The sequence below is a fragment of the Crinia signifera genome, chromosome 9, assembly GCF_055691185.1.
Source record: "Crinia signifera chromosome 9, ASM5569118v1, whole genome shotgun sequence".
Lineage (NCBI taxonomy): Eukaryota > Metazoa > Chordata > Amphibia > Anura > Myobatrachidae > Crinia > Crinia signifera.
The window spans coordinates 114,902,843-114,924,561 of NC_139225.1; the positions used below are offsets into that span (position 1 = coordinate 114,902,843).

Sequence of the window (21,719 nt, forward strand, 5' to 3'; positions counted from 1 at the left end):
AATGCAGTCTTGTTTCTTTCCACAGTCCGCATTCCCTGTGTCCCCATCCCTCGCCACAAGCCCATCCATGGCTTTTAGTCCATACCTGAGTCATGTCTCTCCAGGAATGGGGCTGGTTCCTGCAGAGCTTTTACCAAATACCCCTGTCCTGGTTTCTGGAAATCCGTCTGTTACAGTACCTGGGGGCTCTGCTGGTCAGAAACTGATGCGCACAGACAAACTGGAGGTATGTTACAGCATTCTCATGCATGGAAATTGTCTTGAAGGGCTTCTTATCCTCAGTCTGAGTCAGATTAATCATTGAAATGATTCATTACAGAACTATTTGTTCTGCGGGTGACTGTAGATCTGACCAGGAAATACATTCGTCACACTCACTCTGATGTGTTTTATTAGTATTTAGAACTTGTCGTTTTTGTTGTGCCTTGTGTCTTCTTTAGCAAAGCATTAGGAAATGTAATCATGGGTTTTAAATTGGGACCATTACACTTTAATTAAGAACACCCCACCAAGTGGGGACCCCGACAAGTCCCCAGTGTGCTGCTAGCATCTGCTTTGCTATATTGACTACTTTTGGGAAGGCACAGGGGCATTTATTTTGGTAGTTGTTTACAAGTGACGAATTATTTTAATGATACATAAATACAGATGGACCCCTCTTATTCAGCTTCAGCGCTCGCCAGAATGTCCCCACTGGTGAGCGCTGGCTAAGAGGGTCTCCATCTGACCGACGAGGAGTTGAATGATGCAGTGTAATACACGGACATGTATTTCCTGTAGCAAGTGTCATTTTATTTGTAAATTTGTTCAAATTTGGAAGATAGTATAAACATCTTTCTTATTTTCCCAACCAGTAGCGCTACCTGTATACATGTCAACATGAAAAGCGTGCACTTACATTAACTCTCTACTAGCAGCCAAAGATATGGTTCCGCACAGCTATACATAGGCTGCAGTTGTGTTGACGTCCTTTCTGAAATTTCCCTACCTGGAAACAGCATGCTTATAAATATTTATTGATTTAGCCACATATTTTAATTTAGCTATAACAGTTGAATATGTTTTGTTATATGTACTGTTTCCTATGAACTTGACTCTGCTCAGTATTATATACATTTAGGGGGGTATTCAATGTCAGGAGCATGGCTGTCGAGCAGCCGTGCCCCTGTCCCGTTCTCGCTTTGCTCGACTAGAGCTCGGCGGTCGGGATTCAATGTCCCGAGCGGCGATAGGGGGGCGTGGTCGCGAGTTGAGGGCGGAAATAGACGAGCTCCGGCCGGGAGCTCACCTATTTCCGGCTTTTCTCGGCATAACGAGCCCGACAGCTTGTGATGTCGGGCTCGTTCTGTCGAGAACCCCTGTTCAATGCTGTCGGGAAGAAAGCATTGAATAGGGCCCCGCAGCCATCTCTCCACGCCAGTTATTTGTTTTTTCGAGGTTCCCTACTTTATTTCATACAAATTGTGGCACACACACCAAGTTTTAAAACTTGTTGTGTATAAATGGTGCTCCAGGATCTCGGGATTGCCCTCTCTCCCGGGATTCCAATCCCGGCAATTTTAGGGCCAAATCCCAGGATCCTGCAGATCCTGATCCCGAGATTGGCCACCCTTCTCATGACAGTTTAGGGCTGACTGGCTGGAGCACAGAGGGGGAGATCTATCAAAAAAGACTGGAGAAGATTGCCTACTATGGGCAACACGCCATTGTCCTCTTTAAAGGTCTTGATACCTCTCCCCCAGTGTCTTGTGAACAGTCTATGCACGGGTGTAAAAGGATCCCAAAAATGCAGTAGCTCTTTTTTTTTCAATATTCTTTTTTTCCTAGCATTAACATCTAGCTAAAGCAGTAAGTACTGTAGTATGAGCATTAGTCATATCAATATAATACAGTATAATAATAAAAATAATCTAATTTGTTTCATTCTTTTAAGGTTTGCAGAGAATTTCAGCGTGGGAACTGCACCCGTGGTGAAAATGACTGCCGCTATGCGCACCCGATAGATATCGCCATGATCGACACCAACGAAAACACTGTAACAGTTTGCATGGATTACATCAAAGGCCGATGCTCTAGGGAGAAATGCAAGTACTTTCACCCCCCTGCACACCTGCAAGCCAAAATAAAGGCAGCTCAGCACCAGGTGAACCAAACAGCAGCAGCTGCTATGGTAAGGGCTTTCCCAGTCGCTCCCTCTGTTTCTGGAGCCTTAATGTCTGGGGGCTAATTAAAATGTGCTTAACCCTTGCAGGACTTGCAGCTTTAAGGTCATATTTCCCTGACAAAACCATGCTATAGGACAAACAATATATAATTCCTTTTTATGCAGAATTATGTATTTTACTATATGCATGTGTTTGTTTTTCAGTGGTAAAATGTTGTTTATTTTATTTCAGAAATGTACTGATAGTTTGCAAGATGCCCTCTTAAATAGTAACTTTTTCATACAGTCTACCTGTGTTGAACTGGCTGTTCTTGGGTCAAGTAACGCACACACCATACCATACCTCCCAACATGACCCATTCCGGGAGGGACACAATGTTCTGTTCCTGCACTTCCCTCTTAATATATGTTTACCATCTCCTGTGTTGAGATGCCTTTCTTATCTATTCAGAACAGGTGATGGTAATGCTAAATTAAGAGGGAAGTCCAGAAATAGAGCATTCTGTCCCTCCTGGAAGAGGGTCATATTGGGAGGTATGCGTGACACACAACTACCAGTGGAGCATGAATCCGATTGGATCCCTCTTCACAAACGGGACTCCTTCCAATAGTTAAGCAGCAGGGCTGCAGGATCAGATGTCATCTGATGATGATGTTCCCAAAATCAAGCTTGGAGCTTGATAAATTTAGGTCACCATACTAGCGAAGTCAGCGTGCCAGATCGGGAGTGAGAGGCAAGCGGGGGAGATATCCAGGATATCTCATGCATTATGTTTATAATGGATGGCACTGACAATTTATACAAAATTATGTGGAATGTTAATTTTCGCACGCTTTTTTTTATAAATTAAGTGATAACGAATAGACTCCATAAGAAAATCATCTCTTTTATGCTGGAAACCAGTTCTTGGTATCAATGTTCTGCAGTGATGCATAGGTTTTAGAGTTCCTTAGGCCACTGTTTTCCCTTTATGTCTAATTATTACATAGCTGTCCCGCTATACTATTTTAGAAAATTGTTTGCATGAGCCCTGAATGAGTACCTCTGCAATACACATACGCTACATTAAGAAAAGCTGCTCTAGAATGATCTTTATAGGGGCCATTTTCTTTTTCCACTTTTTTAATGAAATGGCTTCAGTCATTAAATGTCACTTAACGGACCCGTGATGTTAATTTAGAGAAGAGTGGCACCTAGAGACTGCAATATTCCCACATGGACTTCCAGATTACTTACGTTGTACATTTGAGTAATAATCATAGCCAATTTAAGCAGAGGGATGATCGTTACAGTATAATTATGATTTGATATAAAACAATAGCGCAATGAACTCACCAATTACGGTGTGCATTCACAAAAGTATGGGCCTTGTTAGTGGTGGCTGTGTGAAATTGTGCTAAGGATGCCATGCTTTGGGGTGAATATGTTAACAATGGTTATGCTGTGATTCACCTGAAATGTGTTTAGGGAATGTCATACAGTTCTGATTGGGTGTAGCTCAGTCAGACCCCAGTGTCACAGGATCATGGTTCCACTCCCTGTATACTGCTCCATTGTATAATGTATGTATGGGTTGGTGTGGCTAGATATTAACCTACAAATCAATCACTTATATGTTACTTTCTACATTCTTTTGAAACTGCAGATCTATTATTCTTGTCTTGAGCAATGGTTCTTAAACTCGGTCCTCAGACACCCCACACAGTTCACGTTTTCCAGGTCACCCGGCAGGTGCACAGGTGCACTCATTGCTGACTGACACATTTGAAAAGATCACTGGTGAAGCTAATTATTTCGCTTGTGATTCTGTGAGGAGACCTGGAAAACATGCACTGTGTGGGTTCCTCTGGACCGACCTTGAGAACATGTGGTCTAGAACCAGAACTGGCTGACTAGTACGCATCCCACCAATCTCCTAAAATGCAGGACGTTCCTTCCCAGCTTCTTAATGAAAATACGCACGCACACACACACACACACACACACACCATATCATCACTTAGAAGCAGGAGCTATATATTTAGTAAGTTTGTGTGTTAGTTCTTTTTCAAGAGTAAAACTTGTGGCAGTGAATATTTAGCTAATTAAAAACATATTTAAATATTTAAAATGTTTTTTTTTTTTTTTTAAGAATATACAGTAATGATCTTAAATTAGGGAGTGATATAGAGTTATATAGAGCTGTGGGAACTTGCGTACATTGTGTGCATTTCATGCTTCCACATTGAATTGAACTCTTTGAAAGTGAATGTGTTTTAATTGTTGTCAGCATAAAATGTTGTTTTTTGCATATCTTACAGCAGCAACCTTCTTTCATTCATATCTCTTTAGAGTCAACATTGCTGATTGTCAGATGCTTGCAAAAGCTGCCTCTTAGTTAATCTTAGTTAATCTTTCACTAAGTTTTATCAACTCCATTAACTTCTATATTCTGATAGCCACAATTGATTGAGGCATTAATGTTCACAGGAGTTTACTGAATGGTCAGAAAAGTTATAGGTGTGTAAAGCACCCCATACATTCGGTCAACTTGTTCTAAGGACAAGTAGGAACCAATTCTCCTGCGAGCCACCCGGCAGGTCCCCTGGAGGCTCACATACAATTTGGCACTTCATGTGCCATTTTTTACATGTGATAAATCGCATGCGATTTATCACATGTAAAACCGGGGAGCTGAAGTGCGGTGAGGAGCAGTGGGGTGGGTGGCATGTGCAGCGGCGGTGATCAGTGCAGCGGGTGGGCAACGGTGGCTATTAGAATTTTAAAATAATGTGTCGAATGACTGGTCAGCCTCTGATTGGCTGAGAGAGAGCCCTCTCAGCCAATCAGCGGCCTCCCTTCTGAGCGGCAATTGATTGGCTGAGAGACTGCTGATTGGCTGAGAGAGTTCTCAGCCAATCAGAGGCTGGCCAGTCATTATTTTAAAATCCTAATAGCCGCCGCTGCCTGCCCGCTGCCGGAGGTCGGACGTCACTATACATGCTGCACGTCTGACCTCCTGATCTGGTCCAAAGTGCATGGGACCGCACATTGGATCGGATCAAATGTCACACACATGTGATTTTGGGACGATTTCACCAGAGTTATCGGCCTAAAGTGCTGAAATCAGGTGAAATCGGCCCAAAATCGCATAGTGTATGGGCACCTTAAAAAGAGACATATGGATTGGAAGTAAGGCATGAGAGGAGGCAATAGGATGAGAGGAATGTGTGAGCAGAGGTAATTGAATTGGCAGTGAAATGTGAGAGAAGGTAATTAGATGACTGTGAAGCATAAGAGAAGGGAACTGGACAGCAAGGAAGCAGGAGAGGAAGCAAATGGATAGTATGAAGCATGAGATGAAGCAAACAGCTTGAGGCATGAGGGTAAGCAATTGGATAGCAGTGAAGCATAAGATGAGGCAATTGGATAAAGGGAAGCATGAGATGAGGCAATTGATTAGCAGTGAAACATGAGAGGAGGGACATGGATGAGAGTAGGGAACTGGAGGATCTTGAGTTCTAAGGATGTAATGAGGAGGGGCATTGAGCTATATAATGGAGGAATGAGGAGGGAAATAGAGATATATAAGGAGGGGCATTGAGTTACAGTATACATAGTGGAAAAGTAGGGTCATTAAGCTATATAAGGAAAAAATGAGACAGGGCATTGAGTTATATAAGGATCCAATAAGGAGGGGCAATAAGTTATATAAGCTATGAATGATGAGCTATATAAGGAGGCATACAGAGACCTGAGGAGGGTAATAAGAAACAGTATAATGTTAAAAATGACAAGTGATAGTAATATAAAAATATATTATAGAATTCCTTATTTTGGTCCTTGTTAGCCATTCTAGTTAGCCTGTCTGAGGCCTACTTGGCAGCAACATGAATTTATCATATTAAAAAGACAAGACGGCATTGCATCACATATAAGAATTCTGTGAGCAAAGGAGAAAATCCAGAACAGATGGAATGTTGTAGGTTGCTGCTCCCTTAGAGAAAGCAAAATCAAGCTTGTTTAGTTTTATTATATTGCATTAACAATAGTCACCATTCCGTGCATGTCTGGCTTTATACATATTATATAATGCATTCTTTTTTTTTTTCCTTTTCACCTCTTCACAATGTTACTACTCTTATGACATGCCTCTGCTTGCTGGTCTTTGTTGTTGTGCTTGACCCCTTTCGGCCCATTGCCATCATGTGCTCCCTGCCTGCTAATTAAGACTCAGCCAGCTGTTACATCACTGAAGCGACCCCTCAGCACCACCCTTGACCTGGTACTTGAACCTATGACCTTCTTGCTTTGCATGTAACCATCTTCAAGTGCATGGATTCCTGTTTGTGTTACCTACATGAAAGCTGTCCACCTACATTTAATGTTGTCTGTTGGTTTGAAGCCAATGTCTATGATGTATTAATCTTACGCTCACCTAAAACTCTTAGGAATTTAATGTGAAGTGAATCTGTCTCACACACACATAGGAAGCAGTCATTTTATTGGCTGCCCATTATTAGACCTTTGAGCAGAGAGAGACAAAGATCTACCGCACAGGAAGTTATTAAGTAAATCTATTGTTAGAGTCTCAAACCCCTAATTATACTACTATCTTATAATACTAATATTTACTACGGAATAGGGGGTGCTGCCACAGACTAAACAAGGCATATAAGGAGAAGTGGAAAAGGGTTTGGCAGAGACACACAAAGTACCAATTAAGAGTTAACTTTTGTTTAATTGTTTAAAAATGTACATACAGATGGAGTGCAACTTGTTATTGCAGGTCCTGATGATTCCATCCCCAATAACTAGGTCCCGCCATCAGACGGAAGGGGGCTTGCCCGCCCCGTTCTGTCTGAGCCCACCGCCACCTCCCGTCAGTACCCGTAGCCCCCCACACTCCCACCTAACCCTGCCTTTCTCCCTGAAGCGGAGACGGGCAGGGATTCCGCTCCCCGCAACCGAGAGACAGGGACACGCGTGCTTGTGAGACGCTTGCACGTTCCCGTCAGATGGCGCGCCTCTCCACCAGCTCTAGCCAGCGGAGGGGATCTGGCGAGGGCTGGTGCTGAATGAGAAACGCTCCATCTGTACATTTAGATTGTAAGGAGTATATTTATATATGTATAACAGCACTCCACAGGTTCATACAAGAAGACTCCAAACAATGGTAACAGTTAGTCAAAATGGTGACTGTTACCATTGTTTGGAGTCTTCTTGTATGAATCCGTGGAGTGCTGTTATACAACCCCTTCTGCATCTTCCCTGCCTGCAGCACCCCGGTCAGCTATCTTCTTCTAGTGCTGGAGTGCCGGTTTCCTTTTTGCCTATATATATATATATATATATATATATATATATATATATATATATATATACACAGACGACCGGAGGTCACAATAGTGACACCGGCATCCCGAAGGAGGATGCCTAAGGGTCAGGTAAGTATACTTACCCCCCCATTCCAGCTGCCTAACCCCCGCACCCCATTTCCTAAACCTAATCACCCCACACCGGAGCCTGACCCTACCCACCCTCTTTAAGCCTAACCCTAAGTACCTCCAGTAGTGCCTAAACCTCTGCCCCCAATCCCAGGCCTGGTCCTAACCCAGCATCTGCTTCATGGGGTTTGGGGGCCGGTCTTCTGAAAGCAGTCTGGATTCTGGATGCCAGCGTCAGTATACTGAACGCCGCAATCCTGACTGCATCCCATACACACAAGTACAGTACTTTAAAAGAAGACCAAAAGGGAATATAGTGGACCTGTATTTCCTTTCATTTCACATATATTTCTAATCTTTACTCATATCTGGTATTACTGTATTTTAATAAATATATCTTTCTATTTATGTGTATGTAAAATTGTAAGCAAATAAAAGATAATTTTAATTGGTATTTTGTGCACCTCAAACAGGCCCTTGTTTCAAATACTAAATCAGTTCACAGAGAACCAGTGTCATCTGTGACCTTCTACTTAAGTGATGTCCGTAGTTCTAACAGAATAAATAGGCTGTCTACTCAGTATGGTCAATGTGGGTTCAGTCAACAAAATGGCTGCCTCCATCGACTATTGTTGATCGCTACATTCTATTAGCTGTTGAGAGGATGTTGCTTTTTCATAAACTATACGAGAAAGCAAAGTCTTCTATTTTGTAGGTAAAATCCCAAACTGATTGCAACCATTTAATATATAGGTTTTCAAAAGCTGTTCCTTAGGGCTATTTCACACACTCGGGCTCCTGCCGGGCGGTGAAACCCTGCACGGCCAAATGCCGTGCGACACACAGTAGTTAATAATGGACACGATTGTGTCCATTCACACGGGACGGCCACGGCCCGGCTGCCCGGTTGCTGCCAGATCCCGCCACTGGAAGGGACGGCTGCCGGGTTGTGGCCATCCCCACCATTGAAAACTTCTGAGTGCGGCACGACTTCTTGGCCGTGCGGGGTTTCTCTGCCCCTCAGGAGCCAGAGCATGTGAAATAGCCCTTACACTGTAGCCTAGGGGGTGGCCAGCATGTAGAGCTCCATCTGCTGTGGATCCAAATGTTCCAGCATGAATCTACCACAGTTTTGCTGGTGTCCCCACACTGAGCTACATCTCCAGCATGAGGGGCTTTGTAGTGTATGTATGTATATATATATATATATATATATATATATATATATATATATATATATATATACATATATGCACCTGCTTTATATGCTTATTATGTAAGGCTTGCTCTATCCTGACTAGATATACATAATAAACATTTAGCATACAGCATTGAGCTACAAACCAGGTTTCCCACCTTTACAAGCAATGGGCTTAGATTTGCATTGCTTTATCTCTGTCATTCCTCCTTTATGAAGTATATATTTACCTTCTGTATATGAATTGTTTCTGTGTTCTGTATCCTGGTCATGCACCAAGTAGCTACAAGTGCTTTTATGTACTGCTACTGGCAATTACGGTGCATTTTGGTTAGCTCAAATTTGTATCACTACCACTAATGACTGTGGGCCTAATTCATGTTTGTAGCAATTTTCTAGGCTTTGTGATTGCTCATATTAGCAAGTGAAGTTGAATGAATGAATAAAGATGCCCTCTGGTGCCTTATCAAACTCATTCGCAACGGTGTACACATTTGCAGCCTATATGCAAAAACAAGGAACATTGCATGGGAGTTCCCATGCAAACGCTTGTCATTCCCATGTACATGGCAGCATGACGTGGTGTGCCAGGGGCGGGCAGCTGACTTAACATGACGTCAGCCGTCCACTGACCTGTATGCGAGTCCTGGAGAAATCATTTGATTTCTCCAGCAGCGGACACATGGAAGGGGATGTGTTTTCATAAAACACCCAATCGCAGGGTTGCGAGGGTGTACGGTGGTGGGAGGCGATTTGGCAGGGTGGCGCAATAACCGCTGGGTAAGCTGTGAGCTTCACAGCTTACCGAGCAGATCAGAATGAGGGCCATTGGGTCTATGGGCAGGCCTATGGCTACACAGACCGTGCACGGCAGTAGCGACACAAGTCCCATGTTTTTGTACGTATGATCCCACAGGTGGCAGCAGATACATGCCCGGAAACAGCCAGGACACACCTGCATTTTTTGGCCCACTTCTCGTTTATTTCTCCAAACAGTCACTTCCTGTTAAGCACATTGCCATGAAATCCTTATTGCGAGCAGGATCGATGCAGAACCATGGCCCCTGCGCAGTGCGATTGCAGCACATGCAGTCTGCTGGTAATCGCTGACTTGCGCAAACATCGGCATTGTGTACAAACATGAATTATGCCTGATATTTCTTTTAGCGTAATTTGTTATATACATAAAATAAAACAATGTTGACATGTGTGCAACTTAGTGCATGGCCAATGTATCTTTTTACAGTATAACTGGTTAACAAGTATAATTGTGGGCCACAGGATATATAAAAACGTATTTGCTGTTCTCGACTAGGATTTGATGATACTTTATATTACTGTGCACTTGCACAACCGAAGATGCATTGGTAGTTAAGTCATTTTAGTTCCTATAAAAAAGATACATTGTAAAATGCATTTGACATGAACGTTGGGTTTTTTATTTTTATTTTTTGTAATGTTCTACTAAATTTGCTTCTTGCAGTTTCAAGCCTCACGCATGCAAGCTCCGGTGCATGCATGAGCAGAAGTCTCTGAATAGGGTTTTCCGCACTTCTGTGGCCCACTTTGAATTGTGCCCTTAGTCAGTGGTATTATGTTACTGGTCTCTTCATCAAATGCTTCCTGTGCTGAGGTAGAACAACTGTTGCATAATCACAGAATCAGGGCTGGTGAGGGGGGTGTGGCGCCCCGGTGCCTACGGGGGGGTACCTGCGGCGCTGTGTGATCTGGCGGCGGGGTCCCTGCAGTGATGCGCGCTATCCGGCAGCCAGGCGGCGCGGGAAGCGCTGATGGGTTTGAAAACTCGCCGCACGCTGATTGGCTGAATCTCAGCCAATCAGCATGCGGAATGTTTTCAAACCCAGCAGCGCTTCCCGTGCCGCCGCCTGGCTGCCGGATAGCGCGCATCACTGCAGGGACCCCGCCGCCAGATCACACAGTGCCACAGGTACCCGGCACGGACATCCCTGCAGCCTCCATGCGAGAGGCGAGGTGCGAAGTATCGCCCTCCAGTGGCTGGCGCCCTAGGCAAATGCCTAGATTTGCCTAGTGGTGGCGCCGGCCCTGCACAGAATATAAAGCCAGTTGCTTCTATCTGTTTTCAAGGTCAGAATAAATGTATTTATTTATTGAAAGGATCCTATTGTTCCCACTCCTATATTGCTGTGTATTTACATGGGAAAGCACAGAAGAGGTAGGAGATATAGATAGAGTATAAAATTTCTATGCAATAGCGCCGTCAGCTAACGAGCACCATCGTCCTGGTGTGTACCGGGCATAAGCCTCGGTCCTCTTCTCTAATTGACTTTCACATACAGTATAGCATTCTATGCAGAATTCCTGCTTCTTCTTTGCCCCCTGTAACCTACAGTAGATGTAGTTTCTCTGATTATTACGGTTTATTTGGGATCTTTAAAAAAAACCTGAAACAGTGCACTTTCTACAAATAACTCTATGGAACTAATTTTTCTTAAATCATATGTTTGTTAGTATAAACACAAATTTCAGTGGTTTGTGTGTCTTATGGTGGGTATACACTAGATGACTCACTTGGCCGTCGATATATTTAACTATATCGGCGGTGCTGCTGGAGAATTATATGGAGCGTACACACTTACCGATTTCGGCCAGTGACATCACCCGCCCCCCACTCCATACATGCAGGCTTTGACGATATTGTCAGATTGAGCTGCATGTACAGACAACAGGGTGGGTCGCTATCGATGCTAGGGAGCATGCATTGTTAACAATATTGAGCATACACGTTGACCGATGTTGATGCATCATTAACGATATCTGTATCGTGCATATGGTTAAATATATATCACCCAGTGTCTACCCACTATTGAGTTGTGTGACTGAGCCCAAGGTCAGGAGGCTATTAGTGTGTCTTTTATTCTTTGTTATCAAGCAATGTTGCCTGCATTCAAGAGGTTGATGTAGGTCTCTCCATTTACCTCTATGCTTTATCTTGTGTTGCACTGAATGGAGTGAAAAGCTTTGTCAACCACAGCTATGCAGTGTCCATGAATGTACGTAAATATATGAGTGGATATGCTAGCAATGGATTCATTGGTTTCCACTGTCGCAGCCACTTATGGGCATTGTAGTAGCTTTAAAAATGCCACCTATTGCATGCGGTTTAGCATCAATGAGAATGAGGTCTAAAGAAGTTCTTACCTAGTGTTCATTCTAGCACCCGCTATATTTTAAAACCCATGCAGTTCCTCTTCCCTGCCTGGGGTGTCGCAGTCTGCTGTAGAGGTTCTATCACAGTATGGTCTGTATATCAGCACTGATATGCAAACCAGATCTGTGCTAGAAACACTACAGCAGACAGCGACACCATAGGTAGGGAAGAGGAACTGCATGGGTTGTCAAATATGGCGGGTGCTGGAATGAACACTATTACCCCACTAATTGTTATTAATATAGAGCCTAGTTCAGGGTGGATTGCTAATTAGGGAAAAAGCCACCGCCAAGAAAGAAAGAATGAATGCCCATTGGGTAACTGCATAATTGCTATTTGCGATGATTTGTAGATCCACTAGCAACACCAAACCATAGAACCGTTTTCTCCACCTGCTATAGTCTAGGACTTCCACTAAGCTGCTAAATGATCAAGCTGGAAGTGGTCATCACTGATGTCAGAGACCCACACCCGCATTTTCACAAACACAACCAGAAAACACAATGCGTGAAATTTTTTTAAAGCAGCAATCAGTTACACTGCAAAAACCTGTTTTTGCAGTGTAAACAATTGCCACTTTAATTTCTTACCAAATCTCTCACTTTTCGAAACTCTCATCCTATTAACTTTCCCCCAATATTTCCGCCCCTAAGCGCTGGCTTCCTGTCAATCAAACTGCCCCTGCTCCACGACTGCTATGCATACAAACAGATATTTATTTGCAATGTGAATGCTGTACTTGCGCAGTCTTTTGATTGACCGAATTGCAATTTCTCTAATTAGCGATCATGCTGAATTAGGCCAATTATCCCTTATTTATAAAGTGCTAAAATATTATTCAGTGCTGTACATAGAGGAAATCCTATTTAAAACAAATTCTATATATTAAACTATTCAATTATATAGTAATAATCATTAAATGTGTAATGAAATGAAACGGAAGGTAAACAAGACCCTACCCGAATGAGCTTACAGTGTAGGAGGTGTGAGGAACACTTCACATAAGACGACTGAATAACAACTCCAGCTGCTATTGGGGAGAATGCTTGTCTACTATAAGGCAGCAGCAGCTTTAGCCACCAATAGTAAAGCAGCTAAAGACTAGCAGAGTTTCTATGCAGGTACAATCAATGGCATACAGATGTAATGATGAGAAACAGTGAAATATGGAGACATGAACTAATGATTGCAAACATCTTAAGCTGCTATGAACATTGTGGTCATGTGCCAGCTATGAGTGAATGGTAGGTTTGATTTGTCATCACTACTGGACAGTATTTAATGAGAAAAATTCTCCGTGCATGGCGAGAGATTTTTTCTCTCGCCATGCACTCGCCCTGTTCCGGAGGGCTCGCTGCCACTCCTGCTCCCACTATTCAATGTGGTTAAGACTCGCTGCCACTTGCGGCGAGTCTTAACCCCTGCAGCGGACGAGCGTCTACGGCAGGGAGCTGGCAGGGAGCTGGGGGACGGTGGCAGCCAGGGAGATTAAAGTCTCCCTGGCTGCCCCAGAACATATGTGGAGGGGAGGAGGGCTCCCTGGGACCCAGGCAGCACAAACTGCCCCCCCTATAGCCAGCGGGGGACCCAGTATTCACTGCACCCGATCGTGCATATGTAATGATCGGGTGCAGTGAATATATGAATATCTAATGAGCGTCTCGAGAGCTGCGGCCCCCTGCTGGCTGCTCTGTGTAAAAAAAAAATTAATTTTTTTTTTATTAAATATATATTCATGTGCTATAAGCACATGAATAAAAATAACATGCTCCTTCACAGAAAAAAATCCTGATTTTTTTACACCAAAATTAAAAAAAAACCCTTTTAGTTTAAAAGTTCACATTCCAGTTCTCCATGAAAAGATGGAGAATTGCTACACGGAGAGACACGGCGAAAATCACTTAAAAAGACGGCGAAAATATCACATTGAATAGGGTGGTTCACTTTTGGAGAGCAAAATGCTCCTTCCAACGCGAAAATAGCACAAACTCGCCATAAAACACTGCGAATTTTTCTCATTGAATACTGCCCTCTGACTGGACACTTGATCACTACGTTCACATAGGTTGTGGCTGCTGCTGCTGAAAAGACTGTAGAATTATCCAAAGGAGGAACAGAGGTGGCTACGGCAATGTCACAGTCTATGCTGATGTGCGTGTCTCTCCTCCCAGCCGCCTCCACTGTGAATGCGCAAGATCTTGCAAACCTTGTGAGATCTCCCATCTACACCAGTGGCTGTGTAGGTAGAAACGACACCTGCAGCTATTAAAATCGATAGACTAGATCCGCTAAAATAGTTTTGTGGCAATAAGGGTATAGAAGCACCCAAGCAAAAATAATAAATATTTTCTACCAGCAATGTCCCGCTAGGCTCCTACAGGACCTAATCCTAAACTGACATGATCCTAAGTGTACCCCATACCAGTGTACAATACAGACATACGGATACGGGATGTGGTTAGCATTCCGGCGGTCAGGATGCCGGCATTCAATATACCGACGCCAGCATCCTGACTGCCATCAGAACGCTGCCATCAGAATTACAAAAAGGATCAGGATGCTATCACCGGAATACCGGCAGCCACCATCCTGATCTGTGAGTATGCCAGGGTAGGCTAGCTTGTGGCAAGGAAAGTGAGGGTTAGGTATAGGCTGCGAGTGGTTACGTTACGTGGCAGGGGGGTTTAGGTATAGGTGGTGGGTTATGGGTGTTAGGTTTAGGCACCAGCAGGGAGAGTTAGGATCCGGCTGCCGGGAGGGTGGGTTAGGTTTAGGCTGCTGCAAGGGAGGGTTATAGTGAGGGGGTAGAGAGTTACCTTAGTACCGTTGACCCTGTCAGAATGCCCCCACACCCCGAGGATGCAGCCTATCACGTCACTAGATGCTAATGCCACCAGTGAACTTATTTACTAGTGAATTGCTAGGCTGAATTCGCAATATTCCTTGTACAGTTAGTGAGTACTTTGTAATGAATTGCATAGAATTTATATATAATTCTTCCACAAGCTTATTTTAGTTTGGAGAATCTTTTCTTTGGATAATGTATTTCTACTCACGTGTGACATACATTGATTATATAAGGGAACAATCATTCCATATAAAGAAAAGACTTAGATAATATTACAATACTTGCCATATCCTGTTGCCCACAAATGCTTGTTGTTGTTTTTAAACAATCTATCGTTTTCTATAATGTCTAATCTGCTTTCCACGTGTGTCCCCGTTGTGCCCTGTTCCTCAGACATTGTGTGATTTCTGTGTCAATTCCATGACTTAATTTTTTTCCTGTCTTTGACCAATGATAGTGTCAGGTGATTTTGTGAATCAGCCAATGCATACTGCATGCAGGATGTGTCTCTTTCTGATTCTTAGTTTATTGCAACTAATTCCTTCCTCATTCACAGGCACTGCAGCCTGGAGCACTTCAACCTTTACCAAAGAGGCCAGCACTTGAAAAAAGCAACGGGGCCACCACGGTGTTTAACCCCAGTGTTTTCCACTACCAACAGGCTCTAGCAAATATGCAGTTACAGCAACCTGCATTTATCCCGACAAGTAAGAGACATTTCATGAGAAATCCTAAACATCATGCTTAGGTAACCTGCGTCCTGTCTGAGTATGGCAGGGCATGCCAGGAGTAGAATGTACTTAACCTTGGAGAGCGATAAAGTGAACAGAAATACAGTACCAACCAATCAGCTTCTAATGCCCCTTTCAAACATATGCCCCTGTCGATACACACCTCTGACCTGGTTTTTTTAACACATGGGTAACCGGGTCCTAGCTTGGAGAACCTATTTCTCACTATGATGCACCACCTGGGTTTTTCCTGGGACAACCCCTTTCGCACATAAGCTGTCTCTGCACTGGCATTTAAAGGGGATTTTTTTTTTTGTTCACAAAAATGAGGCCATCTGTAACAACCTCAGGCAGCCCAAACAGCTCCTTCTTAGCATACCATGGGCCTGTGCATCACTCACGAACAAGTTAGGCCACTGCCCCAAGTTGCAAATCAAAAGAATGAGCCTGGTCAATTGCAGGGTTGCAGACCCAGTGCTGTCATCCCAGTTCTCAAACTTTCGGGCATCATCAGTATCCGGGTCAACTCTGCATGCCCCAGCACATTCTCAAGCTTTTGGCTACATTTGAAAGGGTTATATTCAAGGGCGTACCTACTATAGCTGCAGGGGGAGCAGCTGCTATGGGGCCCACAGCTGAGAGGGGCCCACCTTACCTGTTAAAGTAACATGTGCTAGATACAATTTTCACCATTGGAAGGTACATAGGGGCCTTCATAAACATTTGCTATGTGGCCTACAAATGTCTAGTTACACCTTTTGGTATATTCTTCAAACACCGAAGTTAGGAGATGACTGATACTTCCTCTCTCCGCTTCATCTCTCTCCAAGATTTGATACATATGCCCAAATGTCCCCAACAGTTGGAGAATCACAGGGTGCCAAAAACCATTTTATCTAGCCTGATTCATGGAAAAACATTGATAAAATAAACACTAATTGGGATTGCAGTAGGATTAATCATACATTTTAATAAGAATATGTTGACCTTTCTTCTACTCCTAGCATTGAGTTTGGATACTGATGATTTTGTACATTTGGGTGATGCGATGCAACTTAAAGAGATTACAAGGATTTCTGGCACATCTTTCTGTCAGTGTGACCACTATTTTAAATTCTTCTTCTTCTTCTTCGTCTTATTATTATTATTATTAATATTATTATTAATAATAACAGTTTATTATATAGCTCAGCATATTCCATTACACTTTACAACTGGAAACAACAGTATTAGAACAACAGACAGGCATAGAGATAGGAAGGCCCTCCTTGCAAGCTTACGATCTATAGGAAAATAAGCATTGATACACAAGGACCTTTATGGCATAAAGGTCCAGCCATATTGCAAAGGGTCTTGGTGGGCTGTATGATATGACGTGGTGGCCTGCTGTCAAGAGGATCTGAGAGTGAAGATAGAGAAAATAAGTGAGATATGTGCGGACTGTACAGTTGGAACATAAAATTAAATATTTTCTAAGAATTGAGCAAAAACACAGAACAGTAAATTTTGACTAACAACTGGGTCTGAGGTACAAGCCTAAATGGGGCTACGCATGTAGTGATTTACTGAGCATTCTGAGCGATGCTCAGAACGCTCAGCACACAGCGATCTGTCAGCGCTGTGTGCTGAGCGATCTGTCAGGGCCAGTGTTCTCCAGTGAGAATACTGGCCCTGACCTGTGACTAAGTAGATTGTCTGCTCATAATTATTGGTCCGCAAAATGGCGTGTGTTGGAAACAGGTCTAGAAATGCTGCAGCAACACGTTCTAACAATAAGCTCCATGGAGCCGTGGTCCTCAGAAATATTATGGACCAAAGGAGCCTTAACCTCCAATAACATTGTTCAGTTGTCGAAGTGAAATACGCTAGCTTGAAAGTGCGTCTGCTGTATAGACTTAAACCAGTGCTGTTTGAGCATGCAGTATCGCATGCTCAATAATGCTCAAGTAATAACGATTACTACATATATTGACATTAGAAGTGAAGTAGATAGCAACAAGCTAAAAAAATGTACATCCCTGATGGATACTCTCATTGTGTTTGGATCATAGTCTGATCAGTGAGTAGTCCAGATAGAATGGTCAGAGTGACCAGATTTGCTGATATGTGGACACCTACAGTCTATGCGTGTTTATGTAACTGACCATCACACCACTGGTACGAGATAACAAATAATAGCTTTCTGCATCATCCTGTTTGCTGCACGGAAATTACTTGCTCCACATTGTTGGCCAGAAATTAGATGCCCAAATCCTTATACAGTGCCTTGCAAAAGTATTCACCCCCTTTGACTTTTTACCTATTTTGTTACAACCTGTATTTTAAATATTTTTTAACTTGGAATTTATGTATTGTCAACGTTGGTGAAGTAAAATGAGAAAAAAAAAAAAAAATATATATATATATATATATATATATATATATATATATATTCAAAATAAAAATTACCCTTTTCTATGAAGTTCCTCAAAAGTTCTGGTACAACCAATTACCTTCAGAAGTCACTTTATTAGTGAAATAAAGTCCATCTGTGTGCCATCTAAGGGGGATATTCAATCCCTGCCACTATTCTGCCTCTTCAATGGTGTCTTTCCCAACAGCATTGAAGAGGCAGATCGATAGAATGGGCCCAACAGTTAGGCCTATTTTCCCGAGAACGGCCGTTGATAGTCATGATCATGGTTGTATCTCGACAATTCACAGCTGTTTATGGGGACACGCCCCCTTTTCGCAGATCAGCCGGTGGGGCATTGATCTGTCAATATAAACACAGCTTTTCTGAAAGGCCCCAGAGGCTGCAGCATCACTAAGCAAGAGGCATCACACAAAGAGGACCAAGGAGCTCTCCAAACAAGTCAGGGACAAAAGTGTTGAGAAGTACAAGTCAGGGTTGGGTTATAAAAAAATATTAATCTCCATAGTTGTAGGCATGTTCTGTAAACAAAATGATGCATACCTTTAAACAATGCGTTTTAATTCCAGGTCGTGAGGCCATAAAACATGAAACAATGCCAAGGGGGGCGAATACTTTTGCAAGGCACTGTAGCATTCTGTCTTGAATTGCAGCATATACATTTATTACTGTGTATCTGCACAATGTACAGAAAGTTATGCTTAAATCATGCTTGCTATTTGTCACACAAATATTACTTCATTTATGTAACTACTATAGAACTTTTTCCCAGCTGTCCTGATTAAGAAATATCTAAGAACCCTCTTCATGGTGTCGTTGGCAGCATTGCATTTTTCTTCCTAGATTTGTGATTGGGTGCACCCACTGACAGCCAGATGTGGCAGCCAATTGAATTACAATGTCAACAGAAATAGTGTAAACGGCCCCTGGAATATGACTGTCAATGAAGCTTAAAATCAGAGTGACCTGTAGCGGGGCAGAGTGTTATGCTTTATATCTTATAATAGGAGCCCACTGCTGCAGTCATTAGAGTGTCTCAGGTGGCTGTTATCAACAAGGGATCTGGAGGATTCACTCATAGCTTCCACACTAGCTGAGGCTGTTCTTGGAGGGTAATGAGACTTGGCTACTCCCTCTTACTTAGTACATTTTCAGCTGAACCCAATGAAAAATGGGGCAGTTGGTCAGTGTCCACTGGTGGTCCTGGGGTGCAGCAAAGATGGGAGGATTGGGTCCAAGCTGTGGAGAGAGAAATGGGGAGCTGAGAATGAAGAGGGGAGCAAAGCCCAGTATAACTAGCCACATAATGTAGGGGTCGGTTCTAGGTATAAGGGGGATGGAGGGCCCAGGAGGCTGGCGGAGATAGGCTGTGGGGAAGAACAGCAGGAAAAGGGTCATCTCTGTCCATAGAATACAGACACACTGTCTAGATCAGGGGTGGGCAATAAGCAGCCCTCCAGCTGTTGATGAACTACACATCCCAGCGTGCTCTGCATTCGTTTCAGCATGGGATCTGTAGTTCATCAAAGCTGGAGGTTCACTTATTGCCCACCCCTGGTCTAGATGGTACCCCTGCAACCCAATACATTGACTGGCTCATCTCAAATGTTTCTGATTGGTTTTCAAAACCTATGCCTTTAATAAAGACCTTACTTTGATAAACACTTGCTCTGTGTGAGTAGACTCTATTGAGAAAGCCACAAATAGGCATGTAATTGACGGGGGGGGGGGGGTAAATTTTAATAGGATCCAAGTTGCTAGAGGTGCAAGACTTTGGGTGAGATTGGCCATATTTTTAAATCAGCAATCACTTGCAAAGCAAAATCAGGTCTATTGTATAAATGATTGCCGCTTTAAAAATACAAACATTCTCGCCCGTTGTCCCACACGTCCGACAACATTTGTCCCCAGGTCTAACATTTCTTGTATCAAGTGTTGGGTGTAACATTTTCACGATTAGTCAATAATTGGAACATAGAGAGTGAAACGATGATTAAAGGTTATTTGATTTTCATTTTCAAGACCTCAAAATAAACACGATATTTTATCGTCCTGGAGAACAGATGGCATGTTTATTTTTAAGAGCCTGATTCAATAGTGATCGGTCCCCATGTTATTTACGCTGGGGGCCGATGGTGTGGCTCTGCACATAGGCGTATTTATGCATGTGCAGGGCCAATGTATGATTGCCTTAGGTGACTATCACAGTCACCAAGGCGTTCCTATGGGCAGGGTAGGGATGAGAGCAAGCAGGGTCGTCTGGAAAGGAACACAGGTGGGCCAATGTCTGCCGGGAACGGGCGACTGACATCACAGAATAGTGTAATGCCTACTAAGATATTAGTAGGCATTAGACCAGTGGTCAGGGAACTCGGTCCTCATTACCCCACACAGTGCATGTTTAGCTGGTAACCCAGCAGGTGCACAGGTGCACTAATTACTCACAGACACATTTTATAAGGTCCGCTGGTGGAGTTCAATGTTTGACTTGTGATTCTGTGAGGAGACCTGCAAAACAAGCACTGCGTGGGGTAATGAGGACCGAGTTCCATGACCACTGCATTAGACTATTCAATCTGTATAGAAAATTGTCACCTTAGGGTAGTTGTACTGTTGTTTTCATTAGATGTCAGGTAGGAACACACATCATATATATGTGCTTATAATTGTATTTGTTTGAAATGTTTCCGTTTCCTTAATTATAATTCGCTTTTCCTTTTTTTCTCTTTTTTTTTGTTTCTTTTTGATAACGCTGTCTTGCTTTGCACTGTGATTGCATGCTGCTCCTGGTATAACCTTCATGGTGATGTCACATGGCTTGCTGCTGTGATACCTACCACGCTCCTCCAACCCAACATGTGTTGCTCTGGTTACCATTAACCCGCCACCCTCCTGTATGTCGCTTCCATGGTTCCCTCCTGAAAGTACCCATGATGCACGGTGCTACGCCCACCACTGTGTCCGCAGCAACAACACCTGCCACCAGCGTGCCCTTCGCTGCAACAGCTACAGCCAATCAGGTTTGGCCCTTTAAATAGCTTTATTTCACATTTAGAATCCTGGGATATTGTTCTAATAGCGCATTTTCTATACGTCATGTAAGTGGATGATGAGTAAAATGTGGTTGTTTTCCGATGTTGTATATGAATTGGACGTATTCAGTGTAGTTATAGTAGTATATCGAGCACACACTACTCCATTATCCATCTTGTGATTAAAAATGGAAAATATGTAAAGCCACCATTGTCATAAGGTGGATCTAGTTTATGGTTAAGTAATAGTAACAGTTTAACTGTCTACAGTATATTAGTGATAAATCAATTTACTACGAGATTGCATTATTAATGTTTTCTAGCTTAAAACTCATGATATAGCTTTAACTGAGATATGTTGGCCATAGAATGCAACATTATAATGTAATTCATAGCAAATTTGCATGCAATCAGTAGGTGTATATTTGCTAAGATTATTACTTTATGTATGATATAGTGGTCCTTACAAAGCATAAAAAGAATGAAATAGGCAAAACCATGTGCAATGCAAGTGTGGCTGAAGTAACATGTGCAGAGATTTAAGTGGGGGGATATTTTCTGTGCAGGGTAAATACTGCCTACTTTATTTTTACACTGCAACTTAGATTTCAGCTTGAACACCCCACCCAAATCTAATCTCTCTGCACATGTTTTATTTGCCCCACCTGCAGTGCAACATGGTTTTGCTCATTTGCGTGCTTTTTGCTTTGTGTTGC

General features: G+C 42.9%; 1 protein-coding gene across 9 annotated transcripts in view; it reads left to right on the forward strand.

Annotated features, from left to right (window-relative positions):
- The window catches only part of LOC146035858 (muscleblind-like protein 2), a 137,648-nt gene that overhangs the window by 95,363 nt on the left and 20,566 nt on the right, over positions 1–21,719 (forward strand). For 4 of the 9 annotated variants that reach the window (XM_083159534.1, XM_083159540.1, XM_083159539.1 and 1 more), the window contains 5 exons: positions 8–226; positions 1,934–2,170; positions 6,376–6,429; positions 15,384–15,534; positions 20,897–20,991. In XM_083159534.1, coding sequence (XP_083015660.1) covers positions 8–226; positions 1,934–2,170; positions 6,376–6,429; positions 15,384–15,534; positions 20,897–20,991 — 756 coding nt within the window. The remainder of the gene's footprint in view (positions 1–7; positions 227–1,933; positions 2,171–6,375; positions 6,430–15,383; positions 15,535–20,896; positions 20,992–21,719) is intronic. The other 5 variants (XM_083159541.1, XM_083159536.1, XM_083159537.1 and 2 more) reach the window with 4 other exon arrangements.